Source organism: Paramormyrops kingsleyae, chromosome 23 (assembly GCF_048594095.1).
Source record: "Paramormyrops kingsleyae isolate MSU_618 chromosome 23, PKINGS_0.4, whole genome shotgun sequence".
Taxonomy (NCBI): domain Eukaryota; kingdom Metazoa; phylum Chordata; class Actinopteri; order Osteoglossiformes; family Mormyridae; genus Paramormyrops; species Paramormyrops kingsleyae.
In genome coordinates, this window is record NC_132819.1 from 24,937,036 (window position 1) to 24,958,059 (window position 21,024).

General features: G+C 40.9%; 3 protein-coding genes and 1 non-coding gene across 5 annotated transcripts; 3 read left to right on the top strand and 1 right to left on the bottom strand.

Annotated features, from left to right (window-relative positions):
• Positions 1 to 243: 243 nt before the first annotated feature.
• ppp1r11 (protein phosphatase 1, regulatory (inhibitor) subunit 11) lies at positions 244 to 4,520 on the top strand. The gene is made up of 3 exons (XM_023809667.2): positions 244 to 570; positions 1,765 to 1,873; positions 2,195 to 4,520. The coding sequence occupies exons 1-3, from the start codon at positions 493 to 495 to the stop codon at positions 2,374 to 2,376; spliced, it is 369 nt and encodes a 122-aa protein (XP_023665435.1). The 5' UTR covers positions 244 to 492; the 3' UTR covers positions 2,377 to 4,520.
• A 1,442-nt stretch (positions 4,521 to 5,962) lies between these two features.
• Positions 5,963 to 14,169, bottom strand: c23h6orf47 (chromosome 23 C6orf47 homolog). Of its 2 annotated transcripts, XR_002837997.2 has the most exons (6): positions 14,082 to 14,169; positions 12,985 to 13,022; positions 12,586 to 12,639; positions 12,342 to 12,387; positions 11,953 to 12,008; positions 5,963 to 6,984 (listed from the first exon to the last, which is right to left on the bottom strand). XR_002837997.2 is itself a non-coding variant. In XM_023809799.2 (2 exons), the coding sequence occupies exon 1, from the start codon at positions 9,570 to 9,572 to the stop codon at positions 8,685 to 8,687; it is 888 nt and encodes a 295-aa protein (XP_023665567.1). In that variant the 5' UTR covers positions 9,573 to 11,120; the 3' UTR covers positions 5,963 to 6,984; positions 8,664 to 8,684. The 2 variants fall into 2 exon arrangements, 1 of the variants encoding a protein (XP_023665567.1); XM_023809799.2 differs by lacking the exons at positions 11,953 to 12,008; positions 12,342 to 12,387; positions 12,586 to 12,639; positions 12,985 to 13,022; positions 14,082 to 14,169 and adding an exon at positions 8,664 to 11,120.
• Positions 14,170 to 16,124: 1,955 nt separating this feature from the next.
• Positions 16,125 to 21,015, top strand: nrm (nurim). The gene is made up of 4 exons (XM_023809646.1): positions 16,125 to 16,355; positions 17,671 to 17,864; positions 18,490 to 18,666; positions 18,755 to 21,015. Exons 1-4 carry the CDS (start codon positions 16,148 to 16,150, stop codon positions 19,055 to 19,057), a joined length of 882 nt encoding a protein of 293 aa, XP_023665414.1. The 5' UTR covers positions 16,125 to 16,147; the 3' UTR covers positions 19,058 to 21,015.
• trnak-cuu (transfer RNA lysine (anticodon CUU)) lies at positions 17,061 to 17,133 on the top strand. The gene has a single exon. It is a non-coding gene; the product is annotated as a tRNA-Lys (tRNA).
• Positions 21,016 to 21,024: the final 9 nt, after the last annotated feature.

Sequence of the window (21,024 nt, forward strand, 5' to 3'; positions counted from 1 at the left end):
ATTAGAGTTTTGGTAGAGTGGAACCGATATGTTTCGTCGAGTGTTTCCTTTAGGAACACAATCCAGTTTACAATACATTATGTATAAATTTAACAATATATAAAACGTTCTAAAAAGTAATTACCTTAAATGTACACTTTACAGTAAAATGACATTTTCTTTGAGAATAAATTTGAATCAATGGCTGATTTAAAGGGGCACAGTGGAGGCGGAACAAAGAAACCGGAACCGCAGACGGGGAATGAATAAGAAGGTGGGCGTGATCTTACCGGATGTGGTCCTTGCGATCTCAGTCCCTCCTACACCTGCGTTAACCATCTGCTACCAAAACAAATCGCCTGTTGCCATTAACAGCCTTAAGCGACGTTATTTGGGCGGTGATCTAGTGTCGTTAACAGCGTGGACCAGAGTCGTCTGGTGTCGGCTGGTTCTCGCTTTGCTGCTGTAGGGGTTTGTTTGCGACGCTAGGTGGCTAGCTGAAGCTGACAAGCTATGGCGGAGGTCCCAGGTACTTCGAGTGAGACGATAACAGAGACGGTGCAGGCAGACACACCGCCGCCTCCTCAGCAGGTACGATTTTACAGGCATTAAAAGTGATGTGTAGGTAGAGCTAATAAGGAACATTTAATTAGTCAGGCGATTTATCGGATGTGCTACGCCGTTAATGACAGATGAGGTCCCTACTGATATATCGGTAATGCATATCTAGCTATCACTGGTGATTTAGAGTACGCTTAGTCATTTTGGCAATGTGTACGCTAAATTTCCGGTTTATACGCAGATACGTTTTATACTGGACCATTTTCGTGTTCTGAATTGTCTTTAATGAATGAACATATAGTTACATGTGGCGGATGTATTTCAAATGGTGGTAAAATAATTAGCTATGGGGGAAATTAATGGCTACTACCTCCACGTATCTCACCGCACTTGCCAACTTCATTGAAAGATTTACAGCATCGAACTGTTTACGAATATGTTCTTCTGCTGTTAATAGACTGCTTAACAGATTGTAAATTTGGCAGTGAAACACGTTTTTAAATAGTAAAATCTATCAAACTGATACGTGATCGGCCTGTGCAATACCCTGAATGTGCTCTGCACTTTAGATCTGTAAAAAAAATTGGGCGCAAGCCACCCATCTTTATCAGTTTCCATCAATCGTCACTAATGACTTACCGAGTTACCGCAAAAAGCATATTTTTAACGCGCTTTTTAAAATACTCGATCCTTATCAACTGATGAAGCACATTATTGACTATGCAGACAGCCGGTCATCTACAAACGACGGAGTAGTATTGCTATGCTTAGAGAAGTGAAATACGAGCGAATGAGCAACGATGGGGATTGATGGTGGATTGTGAAAGGGTGTTTGTAGACAAAACAGCGAAGTTGCTATGTATAGCACGGTCATAAACCTAATGTATCCAGCAGCAATAGGCAGTTTTGATTAAATTGTGTGTTCCAAGGAGAGGCGAGGACCTGGCAACAGCGTCAGTCAGTAGATGAGAGTTCTGTGGGATACAGATGATGTTCTTGGTCTGAGAGCACCAGAAGTTGCCAAGCTTCTTGGCAAAACCGCAGAGCAGGACAGAAGCATACATTGTGTATTTCCCTTACAAATGAAACTTAATAATTGAGAACACTAATATTCCATAAGCTTACTTTATGTTGATTGTATCATTATTACATCCAAGATAAATGCACAGGCAGTGTAAGTGTAGGTTTCAGGTTAAACTGCTCACTTGTACATCTGCCTTTTAGGAGGGACGGAGCCTGACTATCAAGCTAAGGAAAAGGAAGACCGAGAAAAAGGTGGAGTGGTCCAGTGACACCGTCGACAATGAACATCTTGGCAGGAGGTCCTCCAAGTGTGAGTGTTAGCTCCATCTCACTGCTTTACCCTGAGCTTTGTGTTGGATAATTCTCTGAAATCATGTCTTCTGTTGTCCCTTGTTTTGTATTGAAAGCAGTGAGTGAATTATGTTCGCATGATATGTTTACTATGCTAGCCGCTTTGACCCAGCAATCTCATCATGTTTCTATAAATCAGGAGTAATATGCTTTTTAATTCCGTGTATATTAAATGTTAATTGATGATTGACTACATATGCCGTCGCAGGTATTTGCCATCTTTTAAAATGTATAGGTTTTATCCTGGTTATTGTAAGGTGTCCTTTTTTTTTTGTTGCAGGTTGCTGTGTATATGAAAAGCCACGCCAATTTGGACAGTCTTCTTCAGAAAGTGAGGGAGAAGATGATGAAGGCTGTGGTAGTGCACACTGTATTATGGGACATGGAAGGAATAGGCATGGACAGAGTGGCGGTGGTGACTCCACAGCGCCTCCTAGTTCTGGAGGACCTAACACCCATTAGTAGTCTCCTTGTAAGACTGCATATGAAAGAGATAAGGCTTCTGATAATGATAATACAAACAGATCTAGTTATTACCACTCACATTTTGTCACTCTAATGGTAGAAATGAGAATAAAGGAGTATAAGAAACCAAAATAGAACCAGAATAATGCAGTACCTGAAAAAGATGGGGAGCATTTTTTCTTTACAAAATGATATCGGCAATCTATTATATAAATGGGGAAAGGGGTAGTTTGTATATAATTCCACCATTTTATTAATTTTTTTATGTTTCGATTTTTATTTATTTCTCTTAAAACACAATTGTGATTCTGTATCTTTGAAATAGTGCACTGACAGATTATAGTAGTAAGATTTGCCCCGTCATTAACAAAAGTATTGATACCATTAAAAAAAGCTGTTTGCCATTCATTTGAAAGTGTTTTCAGTCAGGCAGATTTTTATATAAATTTATCAAAATGTAAATCTAAACTGAGTGAATGTAGTAGTTTTAATGTTAGAACTAATATTAAAATAGTGCAGAAGTTTGTAGGGTTAGGGGGTAAGATGTGTGAAATCTGACAGTGTTCTGAATTATCCAAATTAAGTAATTACTTGTATAAATCTTAAGCCATGTTGTTCAAATCTACCAAGCAGCCATTTAAAAGTAGTATACTTCATATCACTTAAATAAACCACATACAATGTTTTAGTAACATTTTTTCATTAAGATCTTTGGGTAGAGTGCTGTGAAGTATAGATCTTAATGATACTTCTAATGTGATGTTATTGTTCTGTTAAATCGATTTAATTAAGTAACACTTTCAAATGAAGGGTGGACTCTGTAGGGCATCGATGTGCTGTTTTGATGCTACTTTCAAACCAACCTTATGGAAATTTGAAATGTTATTAAGATTCTTCAAAGTTGTGCAGTGGTTAGCACTGTTGCCTCACACCTCTGGAACCAGGGTTCGAGTCTCCACTATTGCTCCATGTGTGTGGAGTTTGCATGTTCTCCCCATGTCGTCGTTGGGTTTCCCCCCACAGTTGAAAAACATGCTGAGGTTAATTGGAGTTAGCAAATTGCCCATAGGTGTGTATGTGTGAGTGAATGGTGTGTGAGTGTGCCCTGTGATGGGTTAGTGCCCCATCGTGGGTTGTTCCCTGCCTTGTGCCCTGTGATGGGTTAGTGCCCCATCGTGGGTTGTTCCCTGCCTTGCACCCATAGGCTCCAGACACCCCGTGACCCTGAAAGGATATGTGGTTACAGAAAATGGATAGAATAGATTAGCACTCGTCCTCTTCAGTAAATTGCTGTATATATTTGTTTACATTGTTTTGTTCTGATTGGATGTTTAAACATTTCTTGGTACATTAACAGTCTATAAATTCCTCAGACAATCTTTTAAGAAAGTTCACTGTCATGGTCACAGATAAATAAAATATTCAGATGTGTAGCACAGGGTACCTGTACATCAAAATCAGGTTGTATGTATTGCTTTAGAGGAAACATTAAAAAGTAGTAAAACTCAGCAAAGAAGAAAACATGGGGTTATGTAATGCTTTTTGAAGAAAGGGAAAGGTAAATCACAAAATGTGGCAGATCACAAAAATGCCACATGGTTATGTGGATGATTTGGTCAGCATTTTGCCAAAAATCATATCTTGCCATTTTTCATGTTCTGTTGAAATGCTTCGAGCTCTACAGGCTGTCATTCCAAAAGTGCACCATCAGGGGTACTAGTAATAACCTTAGCCTGCATGGCAACTGAAAGGCTATACTTTCATTTTTGTTGGGGACCTGCAAAATAAAGACATTGAAAAGAGAAATTGGGGGAGGTTGTCGGAATACATATGGGTAGTGCTGTTAGAACTATATTAAGTTTAGGTTCAGTGTTGGCTGAACCTGCAACACTAAGACTGAAATGAACACATTCAAGTCTGACTGATCGGAATGCTTCCTGCAGCTCCGACCATATTTTGACTGGGTCGTCCTCAGTGCCGTTCTCAAACTACTGGATGTGCTTTAGGAAGTGATTCACCAATTTTCAGTGTATGCCACCATTTTCTATTATACAAACGGACACATATGCTATTGTACTGTTTATGCACATATCTGTACATAACAAATGGAAATTTAACACCAATAAAAAGGTTTGAACTGAGGGTATGTTCTTTGTCAATGAGGAAGAGGACAATTAATCTCCTACTGTCTTTTCAACCTGAACCACTGTGACCCACAGATGGTCCATGTTTTTGCTCCCTGTTAGACAGGCTGTGCGTCAAGGACTGGATTGGGAAACACTAATTAACGTAATTAAATAATTTAACAAATCAAGTACTTTTTGCAAGAGAAGTTGTATGTTCCCTCATGAAGGTCTGATACCAGAGGGTCTTCTTGGGGGTGAAGTTACACTTGGATCCAGTCGCTGATGCTTGATCCACTATTCTGAACTTATACAGTATATGTACTTGTCATATTGAGCATGGCAGTACTCTGTATTATCTGTAAATACACAAGGATTTTTAGATATACCTGATTGATAGCAAGGGCAGCCAGTGATTACCAGTGTAGCCAAATCTCTGCACAGCTGGGAGTCTGACTTTTGCCCTGGCCCTGTGCATGCAGTGTCATGGAGTTTCCTGTAGTGTGACTGTATCCTGCAATGATCCAGAATCCCATTCAGGAAGCACAGCTTGCTTGTGGATGGTTGAGATCTAATGATCATAACTGCATCCCAAGGATTTTTTTTTTCATAAGAAAAACTTTAGCATTGCTTTAAAAAATGGAGAATCTGTTATTAATATACTTTGATACATTCATTGATTAGGATCTGCTTAAATATTTCCTCCTATTAATGCAAACCATGCTCAGTGTTCTCCAGTAACCACAAGAAGACATCACAGAAAAAAAACGGCAAAAATCTAGTCACCAGTTTTCCAGTGGAACTATCCATTTAATTCTCTAAGTACAGTAACGGGTCAAACGTCTGAGGTACGAACAGCAGATTGCAGGACATCTCATTCTTTAATAAGTAAAAAAAAAAAAAACTACAGAAAATGTAAAAACACATTTGGTTCACCGATCCAGAATTTACAAGCTTTACAAACCATATCTGCTAATATATACCATATGAAAGTACCCTTGTATTATAACTAGCTCCAGTGGGTATGTTAAAAGCTACAGCAAGCTATATGTGGAGATTAGGTCTGTGCAAACAAACAGGAAAGGGCCCTGTCACTCTTAAATGGCAATAGTGGTAAATCACTAATTTATATACATTTTACATCAGCATTAAGGAATTTCTTTAAAGTGAAACTGGCATTCCCAAAGCAGCACACAAGCCCGCTCTCTAGGCTGAAATACTGGGCTCCCCTAACATGCATAGGTATAGTACAGGCCAAAATGAAATGGCAAAAGAACACTTTAAACATATAGTGGCCAGTAATATACTAACGTAGCACAACATAGATGCAGGTGCTATAGGAAAGACACAGACCCACCTTGAGTCATGAATCATTTCCACATTTCTTCCTTAGATAGAGCAAACACTATAACTGCACCTTTCGGAGCTGAATCACGTTGTTACAATGAAAACACACAGAGTTTTTCATATAATATATTTTATACTGCATTACAGTGAAGCATATTAGTCTATCGTTGAATAAATTCACACAAAGGAAGGCAGATCTAAACATGCAATGAATGGGCATCTTAAGACACACAACGGATATGTAAAAATGCCGTTCATTTGCACATGGATATAAAACTAAGAAGAACATGTAGTGAAAGTTGGGGTCATTCAAAAAAAGCAAGTGGTTTTCAATGTCATATCAAACCAACGGAAAATGTAACACTTAATTCTGAGATATTTCTTCATACATACAAAGAGTAATAATGTCGGACATTAGGTGCTACTGGTACTGGTTCACAAAAATCCCCTTAATAGAGCTATATGATGCCAAGTGCAACAGTGTCCCCATTACGTTATAAAACTCGCAACATTATAAACCACAACACAGCAGTCAGCCGGATTGGTATGGCTCCATGCCTGACCCCCTGGCCGAGGGGGTTAATACGCAAAACATGGCATTATGTTTCACAGTGATGGCTAGGAGTGGAGTTAAAAACTTAAACAGTCAGCAAACAGGAGCTCTCACAAGCATGGTCTGTGACATTTTTCTCAACCTCATTGACCTGTCAAATGATATGGAGTAGTTTTTTCTTCCATACACACAAACAAAGCTCACGTTGTTTTTAAACAAATTTGTTTGTAGAATTCTCTGAAATGTAGTCTGTAACGACAAACTATCATCCTAACCTCAGTGGTGGAGGCAGCATCACGGCCCAGTGTCGATTTCAGAAGTCCCTCCAGGCCCAATTATTAGTGTCATCATTTCAAACTGCACACGTCGAGTCTTGTATACATACGTTGTGCTTAGCTATAGTGGTATTGTTGCTGCAAGAGGATACTGTTTGTTCACAGGACAGAAATAAATACAAGGGGGAAACAGTTGTTCTTTCAGAAGATCAGTTCCCCGTACTTCTCTTCTGGAGAAACGTGAAAAGTCAAGTTTCATTAGTGCCGGTGATGATCCTTCAGGTCAACTGAATAAACCACCGAAAACCTGAAGAAAAACAAACAGAAAAATGAGGACGCAAATTTAGAGATCGGTGTTGACACACCACAGCACACAACAACGAAATGTGTTCCCTGTATTTAACCCATATGTGACATAGCAGGGGACAGCTAATTCAGCACCCGGGGAGCAGTGCTTGGGGGCGGTACCTTGCTGGTCATTTGCATTTATGAAATATGGCCTGAGCTGGGTGAGATATTTGGACCGATGCCACATCAAGAAAAATGAAAGAGAAAGATGCAAAAGACAGAGGAGCAAAGGGATGATGGTGACTCCAAGCCCATCAAAAAACTGAAATAAAATGAAATTAACACCTGATATTTTGCTGATTACTCATATTCTCATTAAAATTCCACCTACCTACCACAACATTTAATAAATACTCAAGCGCCATCTGTTTTACCAAGACAAGTGATTTACTCAACACCCTTTGCCTACCAAATGCTTTTTATGACACTTAGCACTTCTAATGCCTCCGAGTGGATGCTGTTCTTCTTATAACTCTGTAGCCAGGCAACTCAGGCCGCCGCTACAGCCCTGGTGTGACACGAGGCACAACTCAGGCCGCCGCTACAGCCCTGGTGTGACACGAGGCACAACTCAGGCCACCGCTACAGCCCTGGTGTGACACGAGGCACAACTCAGGCCGCCACTATAGCCCTGGTGTGACACGAGGCACAACTCAGGCCGCCGCTACAGCCCTGGTGTGACACGAGGCACAACTCAGGCCGCCGCTACAGCCCTGGTGTGACACGAGGCACAACTCAGGCCGCCGCTACAGCCCTGGTGTGACACGAGGCACAACTCAGGCCGCCGCTACAGCCCTGGTGTGATACGAGGCACAACTCAGGCCGCCGCTACAGCCCTGGTGACACGAGGCACAACTCAGGCCGTGATATTTCCCTGCTAGCTCATACCTAGGCTTTGAGCCAAGACCCTCACAAAGCTGTGTGTGATTTAGTGGTTGGGGGGGTGGCACAGTCACATGGTCTGCTGGATCACTCATTCTGCACCACAAACACACTGTTGACACCAGAGTCATGTCAGTCCAGCTGGCATTCTGCTAGAGGAGAGCTGATACACAGCAGTTCCTAAACCCTTCAATGGAACTCCACCATATGTAGTAAATATCAGGGAGGGCTCATAAATGATCATTTTTAAGATGTACAATACAGGCGTGTTTCATACAATGCTGACAAAGACTTTTTGGTGGCAGTTGGAAAAAAATGGATCTTTGTTTCAAGTCCAGATAAAAAATGTCAGAAGCCCTGAATTATATTAAATTCAGAGTGATATTAAGTAGCACTGTATCCTCAGCATTAATTTTCTACACCTGAAACAGACTTTATAAAGAATTTAAAAAGCATAAGAAATCCTTGCCATATAATAAAGATACTACATTTCACTACATGTTGTACTTGTATAACTATGTACATGACAAATAAAGACATCTTGAAACATGGAGAAGTTTAAATCCATCATGCATTTTCCTTAAATAATTCTGAGCATCTGCAATGGGTTGGCACCCTATCCTGGGTTGTTCCCTGCCTTGCGCTCATAGCCTCCAGGATAGGCTGCGGACCCCCATAACCCTGAATAGGAAAAGCGTTACAAAAAAGATGGATGGATGGATGGATGGATGGGTGGTTGAAGAGAAATAAACTGACCTCACTGTTCCACGCCCATTTTTAGGCTGCAGTCTTTTTGTTGCACTCCTCCATAGCTTGCACAGGTTCTCCTTCTCCATCCACTTTCCTCTCCTCATTGCTCTCAGCCTCCTTCCCATCCCCCGATACCGTGCTCTGGTGGACGCTGACAGAGATGACTAGTACCTGGAGTATGCCATACACCAGAGCAAACTGGGGCAGGTACTCCTGGATGAGCCACAGGAGTCCAGCCATTCCCACAGTGGAGACGAAGAACATCGCCATGCCGTGTATCCAGAGCTTCAGCGCACCCTGGACACCCAGAACATCTAGGACGACCCTGACCGGAGGGGAAACAGTCCAGAGGAAGCCAACGACGAAGAGGTCAAACAGGTGCCGCAGGAAGTTGAAGCAGATCTCATAGTGCTCAGGCAAGACCTCCACCTTCCAGGAATGTGCGAAGTAGCGAAAGGGAGACAGAGGCTGTGACAGAGGTGTGGGAGAAGGAGGTGGGGTCCCGTAGTCCGACTCGCCCGCATCTTGGTCCGGATCCCACGCTCCCTCGTTCCATTCCTCGTATTTTAGTACTTCTCTCTCTCTCGTTTCAGTTAGTCTCGGCCAGAATAAGAATGTCGAAGGCAGGATCCAACTCCACCATCTGGGGGCGCTCTGCGATTTTGGTTCCAGCTCTAGCCTTCCAGCTCTTAGCTCTTCAATTTCCATGGGTTGGACCTTCTCTCTCTCCTCCCAGCAATGTTTGGCAAACTCCTTTTGGTCACTTTCTTGTTTCTTGTCTGGCCACAACCAGGTGCGCATTCCACCCCATCTGCCTCTAGTTTGTTCCTCCTCTTTCACAGGCTTGCTGCCCCAGGGACGATAAGACAGGGCGGGGCTAACCCACCCCCAGACTCGTCCTACAACAGCTGACATGCTTATTTGCTCACTCTATTTTTAAAAGAATTTAAATTATTTAATGGTATTTAAACGGAGACTTGGCAAAATTTGTCTTAATTTAGAATTTTTTTAAAAAAAGTCTATGACTATCCTTAAAATTTAGTGTTGAAAGCTACTCTCTTTGCGTGGATATTTATTCGAAAACAAGGAGCACAGGATGCCACGAATGCAACATGAAGAACTGCGATCGAGGTGCGCAGATGACACGCCTAAAGCGGGAAGGGCACAACAGGTGTGTTAAATCACTGAGCCCTCCGGCAACCACGACATTAATGGCGTCAGGCCTATTTATCCACTCCTTGCTGTCTGTGGCAACGACTGCAACACCGAGACAAAAAAAAGAAACACCTACAATGATTTAGAATGGCACGAGTCTGCGAAACAGCAACTGTTCGCAAAAAATACACCAGAAATGTATAAAGTAAAGTAAAGACGTCTGGTTTACAATTTCAAGAAAAATGTGGAAAAAGCTGTACGAGACAAAAGATTTTTTCCCAGGACAAGACGGGAAGATTGTCGGTTCCCTTTTAAGAGCAGAGATGTCTTTAGTAGTATTTGTAATCAAATGCAACTTCGCTTGCTAGATTACCATTATCATCAATTGAAATCAAACTAGTTCTTGTTTTGGGAAATAGAAGGTTAAGCACAAAAAAATTCTAATTCATGGTAACGTTCAGATTAAGACTTACTGCCCCGCCGCTAACTAGCTAAGCACTGTTAATAAAACACACCAAATCAGCCAATTAACGCCATATAGAAAAAAACCTTTACCAATTCCAGCCAAATAACATGTGTGTACTTTAAAAATTGCAATTAGGATGACCGATAGAGAAACTACTGGAATACTAAACGTTGCCCGACCAAACTTGGTGGCTAGACTAGCTACATTATGAAGCCTTAACTTAAAGGATATATCATCTTTACCGACGTGAATCGGGCGTCTTTTCTCCAGACTATTTAAAAAGAGATTTTCCCTGATTTTCAGCACGCCGAGTCCGATCCTCCGCTCATGTCACGTCAAACTTTGCAAGAGTCGAAGGTCCCGGCGTCCTCTTCCGCCAAAGTTTTCATTCGGCTAGCTGACTAATGTTAGCTTCTCCACGGGGGGGTCTCAGTCACGGTACTATCTAGACAGTACTACTGTTTTAACTACGAACCTACACTTTTGGCAATTATTATACTTCACAGTACATCACAGGTCTCGTCTTCGCTGGTTTTTCGTCCTCTGACACCTTAGACGTTAGCTAACGCGAAAGCCGTTTTGTCATTAGCCGTCGGTACCGACAGAACAGCTATATTGTAAAGACGCCGCAAACTCCAGTTGGCTTTTCGCACAGCTGAGCGGTACCGTTCGGCTTAGGAGTAAGTTAACCTTCGCTTTCCCTTTTCGGAACGTCGCGCCCGCCAGTTTCACCCATGACTCAAACTGGAACACATTCATCCACGGTTAAATAAGGCTGCTAGGTAACACTTGGAAACCGGAAGGAGTTGCGGTCACGGAATTCCAAATAACGGGAAACCGCAAGGGGTACCTGGGAAATGAAGGCGTTTAAAATTGACCCTAATTGTGCTACGTACAATTTCGTGAATGAGGGGATGTGAAGTATACACGATATATCCAATCACCATCCGCTACCAGACAAGAGCAGGAAAATACAGCGAGAAAGGTTCGTCATATGTAAAATGGTGTAATTTAGGCGGGAAATGAAATTGGTAACTCATTATACAAAAAAGGCCCAAGTTCCCTCAGAATGTTTGGAAATCGAGTCAATCATGTAGTTCCCTCAGCTAGGGTAAACCAAAGGCTAGTGTCAGCTTTTTGCAACAAGCTCCCCTCCATATTTGGTGAAGGGATTTGAGACACTTGTGATCATATTTGACAACTATGTAATTTGAGGAATATCATGTACAAGTAATCTGAAACAGGTGGTATAAATAACTGAAATTTTGCCCTTTCCTAAAAGGATTTAAGAAACTGCCCACTGTTTTTCCCCAGTAACAGTGGACATCTTACACCAGACTTACAGTACAGATCAGTTCCCTGAGGTTCAAGGTGTGAAGTGAAAGGGTGTGTATATAACAGAAGACAACTGACAACAGTTTTAATTAGAATAAAGTTTATTCCACAAGTACTTTCACATATTCTAGAAAAATCAGACAGAACGCATACAGAAGCAGACTAAGGAACATATATCCACAAACCAATTTACCTAACAAAATGCAGAGACTAATCCAAGTCAAGCTTAGTTTACTCAAATGTAAAATTTGGTAGTCGTAACAATCTAATGTAAAATACTGTAGCAGTACAGAATTTTCTAAACACTGCTCAGCTGACCATGTGTACACCGATACTGACCTTTTCCCTTCAGCATTCTACGGCTGCAGCACTTTTCTGTATCAGTCCAGGAAACGCTGGAAGAACAACCAGTTCAGAACCACTCAGATTGGCTCAACACCCTGCTTCCATTAATGCCGCCAAAATGCAGAGGTGAGGAACAGTTAAGAATATAGCGGCAATATAACGCTGCCCCCGTGGAGTCAATTTTGGAGTACCTCAGTGCGCTGCGAGTAGAACATCAGCATAAGTCAGGTGAACCGTAAAACTGAATCATCACTGGCACTCCAATCTACTAGTCGGCTACATCTACTCAGCAAGTTCACAGATCAACGGGAACTTTATACTGAGTGCACAATAGCTGCCACAAACTGCACAAACTAGACTCGGCAACATATCAAATTTCTTACCACATGCTGGTAGGCAATCCTGAAGGCCGAGTCCTCATTTTACATTCTGCGGGATGCAGGGGGACACCATTAGTGTGACATGCAAATACAGAGTGTCCATGCACATCTATGCCGTGTGTTCAGTACACTGTGAAAAGAGCTTCATACTGCAGTCAGAGACTCTAGTCTTATCGATCATCATCACACACTGGTCAGTCAAACTGGAATCATTGCCCACTAGGCATTAGAAAAACTTAATGCTTACCAAATTCTAGAGTTCCTCTTCCTGGAAATCTACAACTGTCCATGTTTTCGGAGCCTAAAAAGACAAGGCAATTAGCATCACATATACTGAGAAAGGGCATTTTTACTGCGCCATGAGGTGTGATCAGTGCACTGTGAAAAGAGCTTCATGCTGTAATCAGAGACTCTAGTCTAGTAATTCATCATTACACACCACAAGATGTCCTTATAATCTACAGGTCTGAATCTGTACAGCCACTGCACGATAAAGGATGGCCAACAAATCCAATGTGGACCTGGGCCTGTCATTCAATATAAAAATTAGCAACTTTACTCTGTACTGAAACTCCATCTGTAAAATGGAGAAACCATAGCATCTACTCAGTAATCAATTCCAGACCTGTAAAATATGATGACTTACCATATCAGAATCACACAGCCAAGCCTCCACTCCATATCCTGATCACGTGCAAAAAGGGGGAGGGAGAATTAGCATAAACATGCATATGGAACTCCAGCACCACTGGGGAGAGGGCACATGCAGAAGCAGGGTGTGTTCAGTGCACTGTGAAAAGCGCTTCATATAGAATCAGAGACTCTAGTCTATTAGATCATCTTTACACACCAGGGGTGGGTTTAGCACATATGTACCTAACATGGAACTCATTAGCTCAGCAAAGGCCTTATCCATCCCCTTTAAATGTCTGTCGAAGTACAGACCATAGGCTCTAAACATCTCTGCTACTTTGATTCTGACAGCTGAAGATTGATTAAAACACATTAAACCAATCTTACGGTTAGCTGGTACAAATTGAAACCGACTCTCAACTCCTCTTAAATACCACCTAGAATGGTTTTTTTATTTATTTAATGGCATAACTTGAGCCTTTAGAATGATAAAAAAGGAAAAAAATGGGATCGTCACTGCTGAACAGGCTCTACGCGCAGAAATGAATATGGTCAATGTATGAATTTGGTTGATCCAACAACGTTGGAGCTCCAGGTCAGCTAACCTTTTGTCAAAGACCAAAGGAACATATGTAAGCGTAAAAACATGAGCTGACCAATATTCACATAAGGGGAGATTATATTTACAGTAGACGAATGGGGGGGAAATCACAAATATTTGTCGGTTTCACTCATCTCTAGTCGAACACGTCGTGCGGTTAACCTGTAAGGCCAGCAGCCACGCAACGTGCTCGAAACAAAATTTTACCATGCATCGTCTCGCTAAACACGAAATTAGCGACAAATAAGTAACACAAAACGATCAGCGATTAGCAAGCCAACCAATATAATTTCCAATTATTAGTGGGTTCATATTTAAAAATGCACGTGTCAAAGTTAGTGCTAGACCACTTCAAACAATAACACAATTAAGCATGAATGTCCCAGCATATAAAAAGGAAAAAAATCTCCAAATATAAACCTTAGTCAGTACTATTTACAAAAGTTAAACTAAAACGGCAAAGATTTAAGTTGTGAAATAAGCAATCAAGAGCTACTGCAACAGCTTACCCTCGAATGCAGCCGCTTAGCTAGTTAGCGCTAAAGAAAAGGAGTAACAAGGGGCGCGATGCGTTTTATGCTTATCGCGTGTGACGACGGGTCCTCGCTCGCTGAAAAGGTGTCAATTGCACTGCCTGCATGAAATACAACTAGTAACTACTGTAACATATTTTAAAAGATGTACAATTTTAACGAAAATATATACATTAATATCATACATAAAATGAAGAATACGTAGTGTACGTCGGTAATGGGTTTGCACTGCTCGTGAGGTTTGAAGAGGCTTTTCAGGCTAAATATAAACGACCTATATTTAATGGTTATAGGCTAATTGTAGCAGTCTTTACTGCACAAATGCCCTGATGCAAAATATTTATAAACCGGCTATTTGGTTTAATGGTATTACACGTTTTCCCCACCTACACATACACTGAAAAACGCCCAGTGCCAACGACTGTATTTTAAGTTGTAAAACATATCAAAATGTTTGGCATACGTGTCCACCGTTATAGTTTTCCTTAATTGCTGAAGCATTATCTCAAAGCATTAAACACAAAATCTAATTTTCAGACGACATTCACAAAACCTCTCACTCATCTTGCAATCAAACAAACAATCTTCTCAGACCTATTTTATCTTCACCCAAATTTGCTTTCAGGTCACGCACAAAGTCGATCAATACAGCATTCATTGCACACTACAGCAAAAAAAATCAAAAATACTACCAGTCAAAACTTTTCCTAACATGTAGAGAAACCTGTTTACTGTGGATATGGTCTTTTGCATGTTGAGTTGCAAAATTTGGAACCAACTGCACAAGACTAAGGTAAAAAAAATGTTGTTAAGCAAAGATGTTTATATGGAACTATGCATAAAGCAATATGTAATGTTTGCTGTATTCAGAACTCAAAAAAAAAAGTTAGTGTAAAGGAAAAAGTTTAAAAAAATATCCAAATGAAAGGCACACTACAGTAAAATGTACAACTGCCAAGCCAAGAGTATAACTGTTCTGTGTCATCATCATGTCTAAGGGCTGGATCAAGACAGAGAACTTTGTCTAGGCGACCATCAGGGGAAAAATCCTCTTTTGTGACCTATCCATACCTTGAAACTAAACTCAACTCACTTATGGCACTTAACAGGGGTGTCGAAGGGGGCACGGACACCCTGATAGATTCAGGAAGCCCAGCACATTACAGGGGTCCTTGAAGAGGAAAAACTGCAAAATCATATAATGTAAGAAGGACAGGGGGACTCAAGGCTGCATTTTGTCAGCCTATATATATATGATGATAATAGATGTAAAATAATGAAAGTTATACTGAGGAATAAATAGTTATACTGATTAAAACAAAAAAAGATTTATTGTAGAACAAATAGGCCTGAGATGTGCAACACAGTCGTAATAAAGTGTGAGGTCAGCGGTGGACATTTCAGGTCCAGAGAGTATACAAATCCAGACCGAGATTTTGTTTCAACCAACCGGTCACATATAAAGAGTCACAGAGTACTCAACTAGTCAGTTGAAACAAAACCTTGGTCTGGATTTTTACTTTATGGACCTGAAATGCCCACCTCTACAGATGCATGCATAGAGGATATGAATTAAAGTGTCAGTCAGTTATTGAGAAACTGAATGGTTTGAGGGTAGAAGTTCCTTCTGAGCCTTTCAGTTCTCACTGAGACAACAGACGTGCTTTTCAGACTCTTCAACTTGGTGATCGACTTGAAAATGGGTTCAGGCCTCTAAGTATTTGGTTCGGGAATGTGGTTTAAGTTTCTTAAAATTCAGAAAACTAAAATAACCTTGGTACCAAAACGTATGTTTAGCAAATTGTATTGCTTGAGCCCTCGACCCTGATCTACAGATCTTATTCTACCCCCCCCCCCAAAAAAAGTAAATTAATATCCAAAAAAATAAACATACATCTTCATCTGTTTTGGCACATGCAACTTTTAACAATGAATGAGTTAAAACTGGAATGGTTAAATAACTGAGATGAAACTTTATGTCCCGTTCCTAAAACGATACAACGTGGACACCTCTGGTTTGTTTTTATCGGTTGGGGCTCCACATGCGGAAGGCCCGGCCGCTTGTCCTCGGCTCCATTCGCTCACTCCCATCTGCGAAAATGGCGTCTGTGACAGCTCGCCGTCTGCTCCTTTGTGGTCTCTCCCTGCTCAATTTTCTGTTCGTCTTCGGAACCGGAGCCGAGTTCGTCCGTTTTATCTCATTCCGAGCGATATATCACAACATTACCGGAGGACCTCCGCTGTGTCGCGGTATGTCTGGGGGAAACATACAGCTATCAGCAAAAAACATAGTGACGGCAGGCAAAAACAATTGCAATATATATACTTATTAATGTTGATGTATGGCTTTGTTATAAAATTTTACTTATAGTTAGGGCTATCAGGGATGAAAGTTTATCTTAATTTTAATTGACTGTGTTACTAATATGTTCAATGACAAAAGGGCTGTATTTGCATTACAGCATTTTATTCACCACTTCAACGAATTAATTTGTTATACGATTTCAAGTTTCGAACGCGCAAGTTACGGATTTTGTATCTTTGTTATATGCTTCATTGAGTAGAAATTGTAACATTTCAAAATGCTACACGCTAACCAACCAGTTTTGCAACTAACAAGGTAGTTAGTTAATTACCATATGACCTGAAGCGTAAATTTGCCCCTTCAAAACGATTATTACTTTTAGTATTATTTCACTGTTTCTGCGTCTTTTGAGGTTTAGGATCTCTCTTTGTTTGAAATAAATGCGTCGTTAAACAGTTTTCGGTATTTATTGCGTGGATGCAATACAATTTTAATAAAGACAGCTAAACTTGTATAAAATAATAATAAAAAAAGATTCACAGGCTAAAATGAATTCTAGATTTAAATTTAAAAATTAAAATTATTACAATTTTAGTTGTCGAACTTAGTGTGAATACGTGATGACCGCTCAAAGCGGAATGTTTACCAGTGCCCGGCTAGCTCAGTCGGTAGAGCATGAGACTCTTAATCTCAGGGTCGTGGGTTCGAGCCCCACGTTGGGCGTTAGCTTTTTTTCCCCTCCACTTCATACTTAAGAAAAATTCATTCATGCGCGTAGAAGTCAACCATTGTTTTTATATATTGCAAAAATATATTATAAAGTGTTTCATAACTTGTATCTGCATACTGAAATACTATGTGATAAATGAGATACTATGTCGTTAAGTCAAACCTATTTATTTAACCTAGTTCTTGGTTGAGGAGAACTTGCAGCTGTTTCCGTATATCTTTGTTGTACTGTGATTTTAATACACATAACTTTTATTGGTACCTCTTTAGCTTGTGCTCTACCGGCTCAGCCCACATAGTAACAGTGTGACTTCAATTTGGCTGTTTTTTCTCACTATCTCCCTTATTTATTTGAAACGAATAAAATGATTGAAAACGTAACGCAATAAAATGCCGGTGTCACTTGAACGTATTTATTTATGCGCCACCTAGTGGCAGAGCGCGAAAACCGGTACAGTACGCGCTAAAGCAGAACCGTTTTATTTCTGAAATGATAGGACTGCTTATTTTGATGTTTTCTGTCTCCGCTAGATTCTGTGTCATGGTCCACAGCCCTTCGCGATGGATCAGTGCTTAGGGCTGCGGGTGTGGATCTGGCTCTGGTGGCTCTTTTTGCCGCCCAGCACAGCTTGCTAGCCTGGGCTCCCGTCAAACAGGCTCTCCAGTCCGTTTTTGGAGTCCTGAACCGAGCTGTGTACTGCACCAGCACTGCCCTGGCACTCCAGGTAGTACCCTGTCCTTTTTTGCACGTTGGCTGTGTGATCGGATCACCAGAATATTATATGCTGAGAATATTTAGACCGTTACCAGGATCTTGCTGTCAATGGACTTCGTTGTTATCAAGCGTTGCAGTTTTTCTTTGGATGACAGTTATGTATTGTTGTGTCTTATATATGTCTGCTAGGTATTTGCATTGGATAGTCAGGACATGAATTGGTTACAATGAATAGTGGCACAGTAATTGCTGTATGTAGGAAAAAAATACATTTAGTTGTTAAGGGAACACCTTTCGAGTGTACGTCTAAACTAAAACAGACACCCCCTCCCATGTCCTTTAGCACTGTTGCACCTGCTGTGCAGCAGACCACCAGAGGCACATTAACCTGGTCAGAGCCCCCCCTACTAAAGCTCAGCTGTGGACCGTCCAAGTAACGGAACATCCTAAGCAGAGTTATAGTGCTTTTGCACAAATGCTGCCACCTGCTGATTATATATAGGAATTTCATCTCAGGCAGGTCTCATAGGCAAGAAAATTAATAAATTTGGATGGAGACAATAAGAAGGCAACACAGTTATGCATAATCTTTATGCCATGCTATTCTTTTATCTATGTTTCCCCTGCTGACTCAGGTCTTGATGCGATGCTGGCAGCCAGTGACCAACGCCCCATGTCTCTGGGCAGTGAGCACCGTCCCCTGGGACACGTGGTTTCCATTGATCTGCTTCACTCTTCATTTCTTGTGTTGGGCCATAATCTGCAGCATACTGTTAATTTTTGACTATCCCGAACTGCTGGGGATTAAACAGGTAGGTGCACGTGTCTGAAATCCAAATCTCTGTTGTACTTTCACTCTCCTTTTCCCCACTTGCTCATTACTGGTTATTTAAACTTCAGGTTTATTATGAATGTCTCGGCTTGGGCGACCCACTGTCCCTGAAGTCACCTCGAGCCCAACGCCTGTATTCCCATCTTCGTCACCCCGTTTGCCTGGAACTTGCCGTGGTCCTTTGGCTGCTCCCTGCACTGCCTCTGGACCGGCTCATCCTGGCAGGGGGTCTGTGCACCTACTTGGGCCTTGCACACTCCCTGGACACACAGGACTGCGAATACCTCAGCGTCCAGCTTCACAGCAAGCTGAACCTGTTCTCGATGTCACCGGAAGGCCAGGCAGGGTCCACCAATCACAAACAAGATTGAGGTCTGTCTGTCTCTCGATCTGGGAAGAGGAGGCAAGAGCAACTGTACCAGTCAAAACTTCAGGCCATGCATAATAATTGGTATTTCCTATATGAAAGAAACTTATAAATACTGTAATGGCTGTGTGATTAATATCAGAAATCTATTCTACTAAAATTAGTATAATCTGTGACAACACATCCCAGAAGTTCACAGTATTGGACACGAGATGCATTCCTTTGAACGCAGAGCGTTCATCCCATGCATGCAGAGCTACACTTCATTTTAAGCAGTTTGTTCCCCAGCCAATTACTTGAAACTGTATTTTATATTTAAAGTCTGAATGTATTAATGTTGCTAATCAAATGAGTTGGAGATAAGTTTATGCAGGACTCGCCAACTGGCAAGGAAATGTTTAACTGCACACCAACATGGCAGCTGATTGGCTGCCACTCTACAAATTTAATAGGTCATTGATGCATCGAGTCACTCATGTACAGCAGAAAAATGTACATGACTGATTATTTAAGAAATTTGGGGCCTGTCCCTTTAAAGGAAGTGTAAGTGTCCCAATCTGGATTGGAGACAATAGTCTCTGTGTTGAAGGTCTAATATGTTAAATTTCTGAACTTGTCAGCATTTGTAGTAGACTGAAGATACTTGGCTTTTTCTCAAAGTGTTGTGCTGTTTACTCTGCTTTGCGTCTGTCTGTTGGCTTCGAAGGCAGAAAATGCAGTAACTGCATTACTGGCTACACTCCATCCTGTCGCTCCACCCCCTGCGGCTTCATTGGGTTCCTTCTGGATGTTCAGGGCCAATCAAGGGAAGGGAATATCGTGGCACATCGGTACTTGGCTCCATGGATGATGTTATATCTAACACAGGAATTAAACTTGAATTGCAGGACACATCGTTGAAATCTTTTAGGAGTTATTAAGAAGTATGGCTGATACAATGATGCAACATTGGGCTTTAAGTTGAACTTGAAACTTCAGTAACATCACTGGGAAATGAACACCTATGTTTTGAAGTGTGATTGTGAAGATGAACTAGGATGCAACAGAATGTCATCTTTTAAATTCATTGTAACCTGAATCACCTGTCCTTTGAAACGAAAGTCCATACCTTTTCTTCTCTTGCTACTCCATTTTATACTATATTGTTGTTTCAATATGAATACAATTTTTAAAATGTTATTTTAAAATAACAATTGTCATAATTGTAAGGTGAAATACAAGAGCAGTACCGTATGCGTGTAGTTTAATGTCTGCAAACTGGCAGCTCAATGACGTAACAGATATTACCAGCCTTTATGGAGTTTGTGTGCCATTAATTTAAGCACAATGCAAGCGTGTGCATGTTATTAAATAGTATTTCAGGCCATCAGCATGTATTCATATGTAGTGTAGACACCATTGTTGTGGCTTTGCCAGAATTTATTAAGATGAATTGATTGTATTGGCTGATTTACAAAGACTTCTGGCTCTATGGTAGATGGGTCAAAAATCAGCATGTGTGTATTTTAAGACCACCCGTTTGTTTTTGTGGATTTTCTTATTTTAATCTGTTTCCAGACTCTTCATTGGTCTTCTCTGGATTCTTCACCTGATTCTTTATTATCTGTTTTATCCCTGCCTGTTGACAGAAGATGTATTTTTTCCTTGTTGTAATATATTACCTGATCAGAGTCTTTTTTTTCCTTTAGAGAAGGAGCCAGGAATTTGATGTGTTTGTAAACCGAATGCCACTTTTTCATGTTTTATATGTAATGTATGTGCTGGAACAATGGCACAAAATTATACCAATGTGCATAAACCTCCAAAGTGATGTTTTTATGCGCTAATGATGAATTTTTACTAAGCGTGTCATGAATTTGTAGCTACACTGAGACATTTAATACAGTATTTTGACTATAAAATAATTACAAAATGATAGCATTATAGCTTTATTTCTTTTTTTAATAAACAAGATTGATAAAAGTGTGTCGT